Here is a 14229-nt window from a genome sequence, read left to right on the forward strand (position 1 = left end):
TACGGGAATAAGAAAAAAAACAAAAACATCAAACAGTTAGACCAACAAAGTCACAATGCAAAAAAAAACATTCTCAACAACGTGTACCAGAAGCAAGATCATAAAAGTGAGTCTTCAGAAGCGATTTAAAAGCTCCAGAGTTTGCACTGGTTTAGTATTAGGGTGCAGGTTATTCCAGAGCCACAGCAAAGCCTCTGTCTCCACAAATGTCCTTGTAAAATTCTTTGATTTTAGATTAGACACGCAGAGGAACCTCAGTATGTGAATCAGTCAAACCTGGACTGGCTTGTTCTACACCAATTAACATTTATGATCCCTGACAACTTTATTTGTGAGATCTGTGCTCTATGATTCCTGCTAACCTCATATGATCTCATTAGCCTACGTGTGTATTGTCTCGTGACGCAGACGTTTCATCACACCGCTCACGATCAAACACCTGGAAACTGCTTCGCTGTCTCTCAAAAATCTGCCTGGTTATGGTTCTGACAGTCGGCAGTAATATCTCTTTTTAAAAAAAAGAGGAAAAAAGCAGATATTTTTGTCAATACCTTTATTCTAAGTTAACGTTGGACAGTGTTTTCGCCTGTTCCTCGTGTATTTACCTTCACAACATTCTCAGCATGAAACCCTGCTGATTCAGCCCGGTAGAGCAGCAGTCACGTTTTCTGTCGATCCGTACTGAAAACGTGACGGAGCAGAAGACAGAGTGGGCGTGGCGAGGGCCTCCACACGGGCCCTGAATCAGCCTCAGAGAACACCACATGTGAGCCAGGCTGGCCTTGCATCACCCACCAGTGTGGTCATGTGGATGTTTATTAGTGGGAGAAAATGACTGCCGCCCTGCTGGTTTAACATCTGGTGGAAAACCTGAAACCAAAGGAGAGGAAGGGGAGGGGGGGGGAGGCCCCGGTGTTTGTTGAACGCTCAGGTCTGTGTCGGTGTAAAAGCCTCCGTTTATCTGAGCTATCTTACTGATTCAGCGTTTACATCTGGGTGAGTTTTCCTTTGGCTCGCTCAGCGGCTCTGACCTCTGACCTCTCCACGGAGAAGAGGGAAGAGTATTCCCCCATCTACCGCGAATGAACATCGCGCATCTTAATACCTCTTCCACGAGCGGCGCCGACATGAATTCCTGTCTGGGTGACCTCACTGGTGCTGTGTGAGGTTTGAGCGTTCATGCGTCGTGTCACGTTGCACAGCTGGGTGCCGAGCTGGGAGCGGCTCTGAACCTCCCGACGTCCGAAGCGCAGCGGTCCTCACTGACACGAAGCTCCGGCCCCAGCCGGGTTTGTTGTGCTACGTTTACTAAAGAAGGCTGCTTTTGTTTTTATGCGTTTTTCATTCTGTCTGCCCTGCAGATGGACAACAAGAGAGCTTCTGCTGCTGCTGACGGCTAGCTTGCATAATATCATTGTAACATACTGGCTGCTAGGCCTGTCCAATAAGAAATTAATCAATGATAAATTAAAATGAGCTTGATGATTAATTTTTTTTTTTTTTAAGGGCAATTTTATTTACAGAGATATTCTAGGCTATTTTCTTATGTTTTTGTTCTTGTCTGGTTTTTATTTCCATTTAATTTCATTTTTTTATTTTCCAGTCCTGGTGTGAAGTGCTCTTTACGAAATTAAAGCATTATGGTGTTTGAGAAAGCAAACTTCAATTTTTATGTTATGATTGTGTATATTAAAGCATACACCATTATACTTCACGTTTGTAGCCAATAGATCACTTGAAAATGTTCTCAAAACAGCAATATTATTGTTTATTCTAGTAATTGTTGGGACAGTTAGTTACCGTGACAGACAAGCCGACTGGCTGCGTTGATGCTTCAGTTTGTTTACAGTCTGCTGGGCCAGGCAATGTGGCTTAAGAATATACATCTCCAATTTTTCCTACCAAGTCGGATTTATGATATTAATCAAGTTCTTTTTTTTTTCTTAAAGAAAAATTACAAATGTAAATAGTATTTCCTTATTTGTACAAGAAAATGCTAAAAGGTTGTCCATAATTTTCTTGATTTTATGTAAAAGTAATTTTTTGCTCCATCGTCTCCAGAGGTTCCACAGTCATTCCCCGAATAAAACCAGAGCAGAACCAGAACAGAACCAGCCTTCTTTGTTAGGTTGTTGAGCCTGTTTAAGTCCCATCCCTGGTTCTGATGTGGGTTAATTTCATGTAAGATCAGTGTCTGTGGCTGCCACGACCTTTGCAGTCCTTTTATTTGTAACAGATTGTAATTGTTATGTAGAAAATGTAACTTTTCCTCCTCTAAAACTTCCTCTCCTGTCACTGAGAGTGTTTAAATGTCTCCTCAACTAATTGAACAAATATGACTTAAAGTCTGAATGTTAACAAGTGTTCCTGCTGTACATCTGGAAATTAACAGCTTTACAAGCTAAAGAAGACCGACAGTGGCCTTATTACACCTTTATTACTTTTGAATTGTGGTCCAATGCAGTAAAACTGCAGCTGTGCAGTAATGAGGAGGAAACCCACACGTACACAAACTTAATAATATACAATGGTGTATTATTTTCACTCGAAAATGCACAAAGCCAATAAAAACACAGCCTGGAGTCTACAACGTCACAAAATATAAAGTTTTCATCCTAAACAAATAGCTATGCAGCAACCAGACAATTATGGCTTCTATAACAACCTGTCTCGAAATGATTGCTGAAGATCTCTGAAAATGAAATCTGGACTTTGTGGTTTCCCTTTTCCCAAACCGCTTCCATCGTTAACTAACTTTCAGTCCAGTGTCCCACGCCTGCAGCTTCAATGGTGGGTTGCTGTCGGAATGAAAGTAAAAGCTTGCATGGAAAGACTCGTCTGCTTTGTGGAACTAGTTAATTATAGCAAGTGGTGTGCAAGAGTTATTAAGTCATAACCGCGTTTTTTTTTTCCTCCCTTGTCACCAGGCGGACTCCGTATATGAAGGAGAAGATGCTTGCAAAAAATATTAATTTCAGTTCTTTTCTAAATAAGAAGACAATAGCACTTAGCATTCATCAACAGCTCCTTGGCGGAAGAGAGATTGTTGCGCAGCACAAATAATCATCCGCCTGGACGACAGTGAGCTAAATAGTAAAACATAAGTTATCAAAACCTCCGGGCCGATAATTTACCTCGAGAAATTTTAATAATCGAGGTCCTCGTTACAACGGCACTCATGAGAATAATCAACATGTGTGGTTTCGCTCTTTAAAAAGTTTGGTCATTTCTGCTTTAACGGAGGCTCCTCCGGACGCCGTGTGTTTGTCGTTTTCAGCAGCCGTTGGTTCGCCTCCGCGGTGGCGCCATCGTAGGGGAGGGCAGGGTGGAGGTCATGAAGAATGGAGAGTGGGGCACCATATGTGATGACCACTGGAACCTGCTGTCGGCCACTGTGGTGTGTCGGGAGCTGGGCTTCGGCTCAGCAAAGGAAGCGCTGTCTGGAGGGCAACTTGGACAAGGTACACATCGCCCATGCTGTCTCTTTAGTGTCTGTTTTACATCCATTGATTTATTTCTAAATGTTTTGTCGTATGGCTCTTTCATCCCCACTGCTGTTTGATGCACATTCAGATTCACCAGTGATTATGGCCTACAGAAACATGTGGGCAACATGTACAGAGGGGGGGAAAGCAGCCAAACAGCCATGCTAATTAGAAAGCAGACCTGAAGCTAACCCATAATAGTTAGCTGAGAATGACAGGTTTTATTGCTGGAACAACTCTCTGTCTATAATTTCCGACATGCCGTCACTTTCCCTGTTGAGTAAAACCACGTCTTGGTAAAATTTCGCAAACTGATTCTGTCCTTTTATTGCTACACCGTGTGCAGATTTTCTTAGGGTCAAGACCTCTCAGATCTTATGTGGATTAAATTCCGTAGCAGTTTTCTAGTTTGTATAGCTATGAAAATGATTAGGGATACAGCGATTTATTGGCCGACTGGTTTATCGGCGCCGGTTTCCTTAATTTTGAGAGATCTGTGATCGGCCAATACGTACATGTGAAGCCGATCTGACCTACCTCTGCAAATGTCTAAAACTCAACCACTGTCCTGTTCTGCTCTTGTTAGGTCTAAATTACCTAAACACAGACACAAAGAAGAAACAAGAGTCAGAATTTAGTTTTACCTGCAGGGAGAACACAGCTGAAACCCTGTTACAGATTTCGGCCTCTGCTCTGAAGCTTCAACTGAGTCTTGCCCTGCTTTTATTAGAATTAGGAACTCCTTAGTTACATGACAGCGTGCAGCCCTGAAGGGAGGGGGAGCAGAAAACAGCTGCACACTCACATGAACACAACTCATTCATACAATCTTCAAAAGCATATTTCATAAGATAAGACTATAGGTTTGCAGTTCCTCTGGGCAATCAACGCCGGAATGTCTCGTTCACGGTATCCTCCCTTTTCACTCCTCAGCAGGCCGTTTCCAGAGCTTCTGCAAACACTTCAAAACACTCAAAGCACTTCATTAAAATGTAAATGCAAAGGTAAATAAAATGGATTATATTACAAAATAAGGTAAAGCAAATAAATGATAATTAACTATAAAATCCTTCCAACGGCTCTGCTGTGAGAGAGGTTTGACTGACAGACATTATTCTTATCCTTTACATGTTTTGAAATTGAACTAGAATTGAATTTAACTGAAAAAATGACTTTTTTTTATTTTAAGAAAATACTTGTAATAATGGACATTTGTTGTGTTGTACTGCTGGTTTGTATTATTTTCAGTAAACCTAATTCATGTTGGGGAACATAACATTAAACATAGTTTGAATAAAAGCTTAGTTTAGCTTACAAGAAAGGTAATCATGTTAGTTTAAATTGTTCCATATAATTCTAACTTAACTTGCTCATATCTTGACCTAGCTTAGCTATCTTGACTTAGCTTAGCTTATTTTAATTAGATTAGCTTAGTTTAGCATAGTTTAATTTAGCCTATTTTATCTTAGATTAGATTAAGGCTTAAATTCATTTATGAGTCAGAATACAATTCATATAAAATTCTTTGGGAAACAAAATATTAATATTTTATCAGAAAGGATAGAGAACTATCTAACAATAAAGTGAAACTTTTTTTTCCACATTAAAATTCCCATTTGTCTGGGCTGGAAACTCTCATTCTGAAATCAACAAGCTGCTCAATCTCCAGTCTGAAAATGAGAACGAATTTCCACAAGCCTGCAGCAATCAGTGTTGTCTGAATATCCAGTTGAGTTTAGGGGAACCATGTTGAGTTATGTCTTTGAGTACATAAAACGATCTTGTTGATAAAGTCTTCACTTTTGAATCACAAACGAGTAAGTTTGAAAAACTGATCACCTCCTACGTGCCTGTGCGCCCTTCAGGGATGGGGCCGGTGCACATGAATGAAGTGAAGTGCTCCGGATTTGAGAAGTCCGTAACCGAGTGTCCCTTCAACAAGGAGGCCCTGGGCTGCAGCCATGAAGAAGATGCAGGCGTCCGATGTAACGTCCCAGCTATGGGCTTCGAGCAGAGGGTCAGTCTCTCCTCCATTTCGGTGCAAGTCTGAACCTCTAACAAGAAAACCAGATCCAGTTAGGGATTTACTAGTTTGTCTTCAACAGCTGATGTTGATGAGGGTGTGCTTGCCGAACAGCATGAGACGTATTCTGAACCACTAAGCTAAAGAATTGTTGTTGTTTTTTTTCTTATCACAGAATGATTCACTGATGGCTTTTCTGACTGGTATTTAGGGAATGTTGAAGTTCTTAATACTTTTCAGTGATGTTGCACTAAGCTGTGTTTTCTTTTCTTCTTCTAATTTTTAACCCACAGCTGCGTCTGAGAGGAGGCCGTAATCCCTTCGAAGGCCGTGTGGAGGTGTTGGTGGAGAAGAACGGCTCTTTGGTGTGGGGCACAGTGTGCAGTGAGGGCTGGGGAACCATGGAGGCCATGGTGGTGTGCAGACAGCTGGGCCTGGGCTTCGCCAGCAGTGCCTTCCAGGTACTTGTGCCTTTAGCAGAACAAGGTTGCATGTGTTCTTAGAAAGAGGAAACTTCAAGTCAACTCGCATGGATCTGACATCCTGTTTTATGAGGGTGTGCGGTCTTAAAGTCTTAAATTCGATATTCTACAATTAAGGCATTAAAAGGTTTTAAAATGTAATTTGGCTTTAAATACATTCATTACGAGCCTTAGACTTTCTTGTGGCAGGACTATTTCATCTTGTATATTAACATCTTTTGTTGTGTGTATAGTGCTTTTTTTTCCTCACAGGACTTTTTTGTCAGGCAAACGTTTTAATTGCGAGCAGAGGTCTTCATTGTGTTTGTGACTCAAGGCGGTTGAGGCTAATAATAGCTGCTAACATAAACTTGCCACATAGCTAGCTTTTTTGGTGTCTTTCAAGGATACGTGCAGCTTTATCAGCAGTTGCTTGGACAACCTTTGATGGTACATGCATTCCTTGCTAAACAGCTTGGCCCTAGCATTATGCATCTTTTAAGGTCAGTAAAATATATGCCTCATATAAAATGGGAGATGCTTTCATACTGAATCAGGGGGAAAAAATTCTCTCAAGTCTTTAGCCATCAAAAATCGTCTTGGCAAAGAAATGTTATTTCTGAGGTTTTAAAAATCTTTCCATTCAGAATAAACCGTTTTACTTAAAAACAGCATTTTGTGCTTGCATGTGTGGTCTTCGACTAATAGATAAATTATTTTGATGGTATGAAACACTTAAATGTGAAAAACATACAAAATAATAGGAAATCGGGAAGAGGGGCAAACGCTTTTTCACACCACTGTAACATCCTCCACCTTAATTAAATCATCATGTTAACACAGTTAAATTTCAGTCTCAGTGACCTGTTTGTTTTTGCCAAGGCTGACAGGAGTAAGCGCTAAAACAAAATTCGGGCTCCTGGCATGAAGTGAGTGGCTTATAACATCGTTTGCAGTTGGAAACGTGGCGGTTAACTCCAACAGCTTTTAAAAGTGTCTGCAGAGCTGCGGAATGTAGAGCTGCCTGATCACGGGACGCCTCATCGCTGCTTTAATTACCTTTATCAAGTGACGGAAAATTTACAAATGTGACTTTTCAGCAGTCAGATAAAAAAAAAAAGTCTGAGTGGAGAAAAATTGTTCAAAGTTCAGCTTATAAAATTCCAAAAAAAATTCTGTACTGAAAGTCACTGAAATTGAGGCAAAATCATTTTCAACATGATTTTGAGCTTTATAACATGTTATAATGTTATTTCCTCATCAAAAACATACCTGGAGTGTTGCCTTGACTCTTTCACGCATGTTTTGAGAAATCTCCCATGGCAACCATTGAGATTTGTAAAACACCTGGGTGGAACCAAGTGTCGCATTTGAAGATGAGGCTCCTCCTTTGAGCTCCTTCAGACTAGCCAGCAGCAATTAGTAAACTCCTGCTGAGCTCATTTTAGGACCTGCTTCTCAGAGCAATGCTGGCAAAAACATTGTTAAAGGGTTAATATAGGAGCCATGTTGTGATGAAGGCGGAGTTTTTTTTTTTAAAGAGACAGAGGCCCAATTTCAAGGCGTTAAATTACAAAGTGAAATTTCTTGCAAGTCATATCTGACACATAGCATTTTATTACAACCAAAGGTAACGTAGTTACTTGATAACGCCATTTTATCGCACAGTGCACCTCACAAATACATAATACTGTCCTTTTAAACATTTGCTAGTTTTTATTTTTAGTCCCATCACAGTGATGTGGAACATATGTAAGGATTTCAGCAACTTTTATAATATGCTGTAATTGATGAAGTCTATTGTGTCAGTTCTACTCCTGAAACCTCTTTTTGTTTGTTGTTTTGTTTTTTGTCTGTACTTTAGAAAGTAATTTTGCCTCTGAACGTTTGTGCGTCCACAGGAGACGTGGTATTGGCCGGGTGAGGTCAGTGCTGACGGTGTGGCAATGAGCGGCGTTCGCTGCTCCGGAACTGAGATGTCTCTGTCCCACTGTCTGCACCACGGACCCCACCTCAGCTGCCCCAGAGGAGGGGGACGCAACTCCGCCGGAGTCTCCTGCTCTGAAAGTAAGACTCTGGGAAAGGCTAATCAAGAGCCTCACTTCTGCTCAGCATCAAGCATAACATTAAAAATGAGTCATAAATTGTATTTCACCTTGTTCTGGCAAAGTGTTCACACTCCTGTGAATTTGAACGTGTATTTTATGTGACAGAATAGAGTGGGCGATATGGACTTAGAATTTTATTGTGATATTTTCTTGTACTAATGTGATAAAAAAATTTTGATAATAAAGCTATTTATTACTTATTTTTTGCAATGCAAACAAGACGATTGTTGAAGAAAACTTGAAATGGAGATTCACTTTCAAGCAGCACAAAAACTCTAAAAACATAGAACCAGAGTTATAGTGGGGTATTTGTGTGCTGGAATGGCCCAATATGGCCCAATCAAAGCTCAGATCTAAATCCAGCTGAGTTTCTATACCAAAACTTGGACATTGATATTCATGCCTTTGAATAACCCAAAATATTGAGTCAGGAGGACTGAACACCAATGGTTGTTACATGTAATGGATTTGGATAGCTATTATTTATTAAAATTAAAATGAACAGCAACAATGACTCTTAAAGATTCTCAAAACATTGCAAAAGTTTCCAATAAAATACAGTATTTTAAACATAAATACCATCAGTACCGATGATGTCTGCTTTTCAGCTTCTGTAATAATCATACGTGGTTCCCAGAAGTTTCTGATTTCTTCTGGGCCAATAAAAACCTGATTTATTCTACTGTCTTCTCTATCACAGAGCAAAAACTTTCCTTGGCTTAGAAAAGCCCAAAGTCCAGTCGGTTCCTCTGTTTCTTTGTGTTAAAACCCGCTGTCAACATTTGAAGCAAACACTGCGTTTCAACCGCGTAGTAGTTTAAGGGGGACGAATGCCTGTAGTTTTGCAAAGAGCTGTAAACTGACTGCAAACCTTAATTTTTCAGTCATAAAAGTCAATTTCCTTCATCCTTTTAGACAAAGTTTACCAAAACTGTGTTAAACTTTTTAAGAACCTTTGTCAGAGAGAAATCCCTGGTTCTTTCTTGGAATCTGTTGTTTGGAACAGAAAACCCTTGTTTACTTTACATATGCAGCCATCTCTTTGTGTTTCTAAATATCATTGGTCTCCGTCTTTTCTTCTTCTTTTTTTTCCTTCCCACCTTTAGCGGCTCCCGACCTGGTGCTGAACCCTCAGGTGGTGGAGCAGACCACCTACATGGAGGACCGGCCCATGTTCATGCTGCAGTGTGCGTACGAGGAGAACTGCCTGGCCTCCAACTCTGACCAGACGCCGGCCAACGCGTACCGCCGCCTGCTGCGCTTCTCCTCTCAGATCCACAACAACGGCCAGTCCGACTTCAAGCCCAAAGCTGCCAAGCACCTGTGGGTGTGGCATGAATGTCACAGGTCTGTCAGAATGGAAATGTTTCTAGAAACAAAGCATGCTGTGGTGGGCATTTATTGCGCTGTTTATCAACTATTGTGAAAAATGTCTTATCATGATAAGAATTTTGATCCATCGTTGATCGATTTCAGCTATTGATGGTAAATAAGAAAAGCAAAACTGACAGCATCATCGGAGATGTTATGTTTGCTATTTTCTTCACTGATAGCTTCATTACAGCATCAATAAATATCAGAAATTTTGAAAATATGATTAAATGCAGTTATTAAGTAAGTGGCATCCTGAAGAAGCCACTAGAAGTTTTGAATTCTCAATTTTCTTGAATTCTTTAAATTTTTTCAAGATCAGTATTTAGGTTTGTGGTGCTATGACTGATGTACCATGCAGTTTAGTTTTTTATGATGATGATGAGGATTATCACAACAGTAAACTACTAAAAAATTATATATTAAAAAGGAAGCAAGAGACATTTAGGCTTCTGTGGGTGTGGGTGTGTGAGTGTGTGTGTTCTTGTATTTGATACATTGTAAGGACCATTTAAAACATACTACCTTGTGGGGACTATCTGCTTCTTATGGGGCCCAAAGTCCACACCCCATAAGAAGAAATGTTGTTTTTGGGTTGTGGGTTAGATTTAGGATTAAGGTGTGCCGTGTACTAGTAATGGTCGGGTTTATGGTAAAAGTCAGGTTACGCTGTAGAAAGTAATGAAAAAAGAATGGAAGTTAATGCAAAGTCCTTGTGAAGACTGAAAGACATACTGTATGTGTGTGTGTGTGTGTGTGTGGGTGGGTGTGTATGTGTGTGTGTGTGTAGGCATTATCACAGCATGGAGGTGTTCACCACATATGACCTGTTCAGCCTAAATGGAACCAAAGTGGCAGAGGGACACAAAGCAAGTTTCTGCCTGGAGGACTCAGAATGTGATGAAGGTTGGAATCTCACTGCTGTTATTTTTAATGATGATGTAATAACAACAAAAACATTTTCAAAATGTTATCTCAAATAGTCTTCATTTTAACTTAGATGTTGCCTCAAGTGAGTATGAAAGCCAAAGGTCTTTCCATAGTTTGTTTAGCTAATTTTGTTCTGCTTTTAATGGTTTTCATTGTTATTGTTATTATTATTATTATTTTCCTGGGCAATCTGTGCTTACTATAAAGCACTTTGGGTAAACATACTGGGTTTTTTAAAGTGTGCTTTATCAAAAATAACTGAATGGAAAAGATGAACCAAAGATGTGCTGTGACAGCTCTGCCACTAGGGGGCAGAACTTGTGGGCTGGGTCAACCTGTTGACTCCAGGCAGAACTACTGCTAATATTTCTACTGCAGGAGACTCTGCCCCCTATTGGTCAAAACTAGACAGTATGGTCTAAACTGGAGTCAATGCCTGATGCTACCTAGATACAATATGACAATGTTTTTCTCACTCAAGTCATTCATTTACACTCTGCCTGCCACCTCCCTGGCCTTGATGTTTTCAGTTTTTATATATTCAGAAGACGTATGTGCTAAAGCTAAGGGAAAGTATGAAAACTGAAAAGGAAGTGGGGAGTGGGGAAAATGTGGGATAAATGATACCATCCGCACAATGATATTGAATTAGAGGTTATATGACTTAATATTGTTAGTAGATGTTTTCCCAAAGTCCTACTGTCTTAGTTCAGACAGTAGGTCTAAGACTAAACCAACATTTCTGCAAAGCAACATCATATAATTTCTTAGCTTGTCTGCTTTGAAGTCCAGGCACCAAAAACTTACAGAATGCATCTATTTATGTACCTGTGTTTTTTGCAACAAACATCTCAGAAATTACATTTACTGTTATTCAAGTCATATAGTATACTTTTCCCCAAAGGGGAGAATATCTGGTTGTCTTGAATATGTCTACAAAGTGACGATGCAAATGATCACGCCTTCTTATGTCACCCTCTAGTGGTCATATACTGTGGATCACCTTGTGCAAAGGTATAATTTTCTCCAAAGCGTTGGCAGTGAAGTAATCTTACTTTATCTTTGTAGGTATCGAAAAGAAGTATGAATGTGCTAACTTTGGAGAGCAGGGCATCACTGTAGGCTGCTGGGATACCTACAGGCATGACATTGACTGCCAGTGGGTCGACATCACCGATGTCAAACCTGGGGATTACATTTTTCAGGTGATTTGTCCTGTTGGTTTCTCCTTTCTATCGGGTGTGCGTCTTCTCTCTGCAGCCTCGACATAGGTTCATTCTTGCCCGTCCTTTAACAGATTGTAATTAACCCTAATTACGAAGTGCCAGAATCAGACTACACCAATAACATCACCAAATGCAGATGCCGATACGACGGCCATCGTGTGTGGATGTACAGCTGCCATAATGGTGAGACCTTGCTATGATTTTGAAGAGTGGCTGCAGCTTTTACTGTCTTTGGGGGGCTTGTTGTTTTTTTCACCAAAACAATCACTTTAGTCTTTTCTGCATTTAATGAGACATTCAAAGAGAGTGACCCAAAGATGGAGCCTTGTGGAATTCCACATGGAATTTCATCACTTACTGTGATCAAATAGTCCTCCAAGTATTTGAAGGAACTTTATTTAAGCATCTCTTCATGGAAGTACAGCACATGGACCTCCATATTTGGGTCACTTTTGTCAGTGTCTCTTTGTTTGTGTCAACTATAAAAAAAAAATCTGTATTAAAAAAAATAAATATTCCCCTCTGCCAGTCACTCTACTGTACACACTGTCTTATGTGTCATAGTTTTGCTTTAACTTGTGTGTTATTTTTAAAAAAAGTACAAACTCCGTACCTATAGTGAGATCTTTTTACATTCATTTAATCATGATTCAAATTCATTACTGTTTAGTCATTTGTTAAATTCACCTGCAATAGCATTTATCAGTTTTGCTCAAATTTGCATTTTTTACTGTTACATGCATCTAAAATAAGCTAATGGAACAATTAGCTTATTTTGATTTCTTTTAGATTTCATATTTCTTAGAATCAACTATTTCATAGCAACATTCTTCATTTTGAGCTGAAGACTTTGCTAAACTTATTTGCTACTAATACCTTATAATCAATTTACTTTGGAAGTCTTTGATATAATTTCTTGTGCAGTATTTGGTAAATTGTATTTCTGCTGCTCTGCCTCTAGATGGCTCATTGAGCTCTGAGACAGAGATGATGTTCCCAGGCCTTCTAAACAACCAGGTGACCCACAGGTAAAACCGACAGAGTAGAGTCGAGAGGCGGTCACCTCCGATGGGAAGAGTCCCTCCAACCACTACCCATTCCATCTATGCTGGATTCTACTTCCTGTCCCTGAATGAATCATCTCCTCCTCACCTTTCTTCCTCTACCATCCTCTCACCTCCCAGCACATATTATGTGTTGATCTCTTCTGTCCAGGACTCTCTGTGATGATCACAGGACTTGGTGAAGCTTTGCTTGGGTCTGTGACAGAGAGACTATTTCACTTACTGTGATCAAATAAGAACTTCATTTAAACATTTCTCCATGAAAGTGCAGCACTTTAAGAAGCACTCAGCTGCAGAACCTGGTGGGTTTAGTTTGTGTAGTTTTGTCCCCACAGACCTGGAAGATTATCTTCAATGGAGAACTACTTTTTGTTTTCTTCCAACTTGATCAACTTTTTAATGTTTGACATCCAGTGTTTAGAAAACAAGAAGTCTATTCATCACTACTCCTAAGTGATGCTTGAACTGCCACATTCTAACAGGACATAAGGACCAGTTCTGAAATATTGGCAGTATTTGCTTTATTTTCTCCTTGGCAGACTTAGTAAATTACCCTATACCCATTTTTTGAAGAGTTGCTGAATAATCCATTGGGGATGAGGGGTGGGGGATGAGTTTGTTAGAAAAGTGTGTTAGAAGTATTGTAATTTTTTTAAAAGAGTGAATCATCATTTCATTGTATAATTCAGCTGTAATGTGAGTGGTTGTTGACGCCGAACTTGCATATAAGCTAGTGTGTCATTCATACACTGCCACCTCCTGGCTAACCCGTGTAAGCACTTCAGTTAAGAACTAAAGACTGATATACATGTATTGTTGCATTGGAAGACCTTGCTTTTCCATTGGTATAAAAGTGCAAGAGGTGTAAGAACTGAGGTCCCTGTTTCCCTTCCATCAATGTTTTATCAAAAAAACTCTTGTTTTTTGTGCTTCTCTTAAACATTTATGTTCAATGATCCTGAATGGGCAAGTACCTCAAAGACAAAATGATGCATCATAAGTTCATCATTTGTTATAAATTCTCTTCTAAGCAGATTGTGACCGAATGTAAGACGAGCATGATTTCAGTCACAGATCATTCTTTAAAAACTTTGATAGAAGGTTCAGAAAAAGGCCTGACCATGGAGCATTAGAGCTCAGGGATGACAGCTAGCTTCAGTGACCTGACCGAAGCTAAACTTAGTGGAAACAAGTTAAAGGTGTCATTTGTTTTACCTTTGCAGACCAAGAAACGACGTTCTCCATGTTTCCGAGTTAGATTTTCCTCACAAGTCAGAGTACCAAGTCAGAAACCATTTGGATTTGCCAGTAGTTATGAATCAAAGCAATGCAAGCTCGTAACAATGTAGTTCTTTTCTACGTTCCCCTTGTTTTTACTGCAGCAAACAAACCTGAATGATTTCAAATGAGCTTTTTGGGTGCCTTCACACCAGCCTTGTTTGGTCCACTTTAATCGAACTGGTGAGAACCAAACCTACCTCTCAGTTCGGTTGAGGTGAACTCTGGTGCGGTTCAAATGCATATATGAATGCCAAGCGGTCCAGAGACCGCTCCAAATGCA

General features: G+C 39.9%; 1 protein-coding gene across 2 annotated transcripts in view; it reads left to right on the plus strand.

The window, feature by feature from the left end:
- Positions 1-14149, plus strand: part of loxl2 (lysyl oxidase like 2) — a 45043-nt gene extending 30894 nt beyond the window's left edge. The window contains exons 6-14 of one of the 2 annotated variants that reach the window (XM_014471599.2): positions 3278-3461; positions 5351-5502; positions 5802-5969; positions 7871-8036; positions 9184-9424; positions 10239-10354; positions 11447-11583; positions 11676-11787; positions 12566-14149. In XM_014471599.2, the coding sequence (XP_014327085.1) occupies positions 3278-3461; positions 5351-5502; positions 5802-5969; positions 7871-8036; positions 9184-9424; positions 10239-10354; positions 11447-11583; positions 11676-11787; positions 12566-12636 (1347 nt within the window). In that variant the 3' untranslated portion in view covers positions 12637-14149. The remainder of the gene's footprint in view (positions 1-3277; positions 3462-5350; positions 5503-5801; positions 5970-7870; positions 8037-9183; positions 9425-10238; positions 10355-11446; positions 11584-11675; positions 11788-12565) is intronic. The other variant, XM_023343625.1, reaches the window with a different exon arrangement.
- The last annotated feature ends 80 nt before the right edge of the window (positions 14150-14229 follow it).

The sequence above is a fragment of the Xiphophorus maculatus genome, chromosome 12 (assembly GCF_002775205.1).
Source record: "Xiphophorus maculatus strain JP 163 A chromosome 12, X_maculatus-5.0-male, whole genome shotgun sequence".
NCBI lineage: Eukaryota > Metazoa > Chordata > Actinopteri > Cyprinodontiformes > Poeciliidae > Xiphophorus > Xiphophorus maculatus.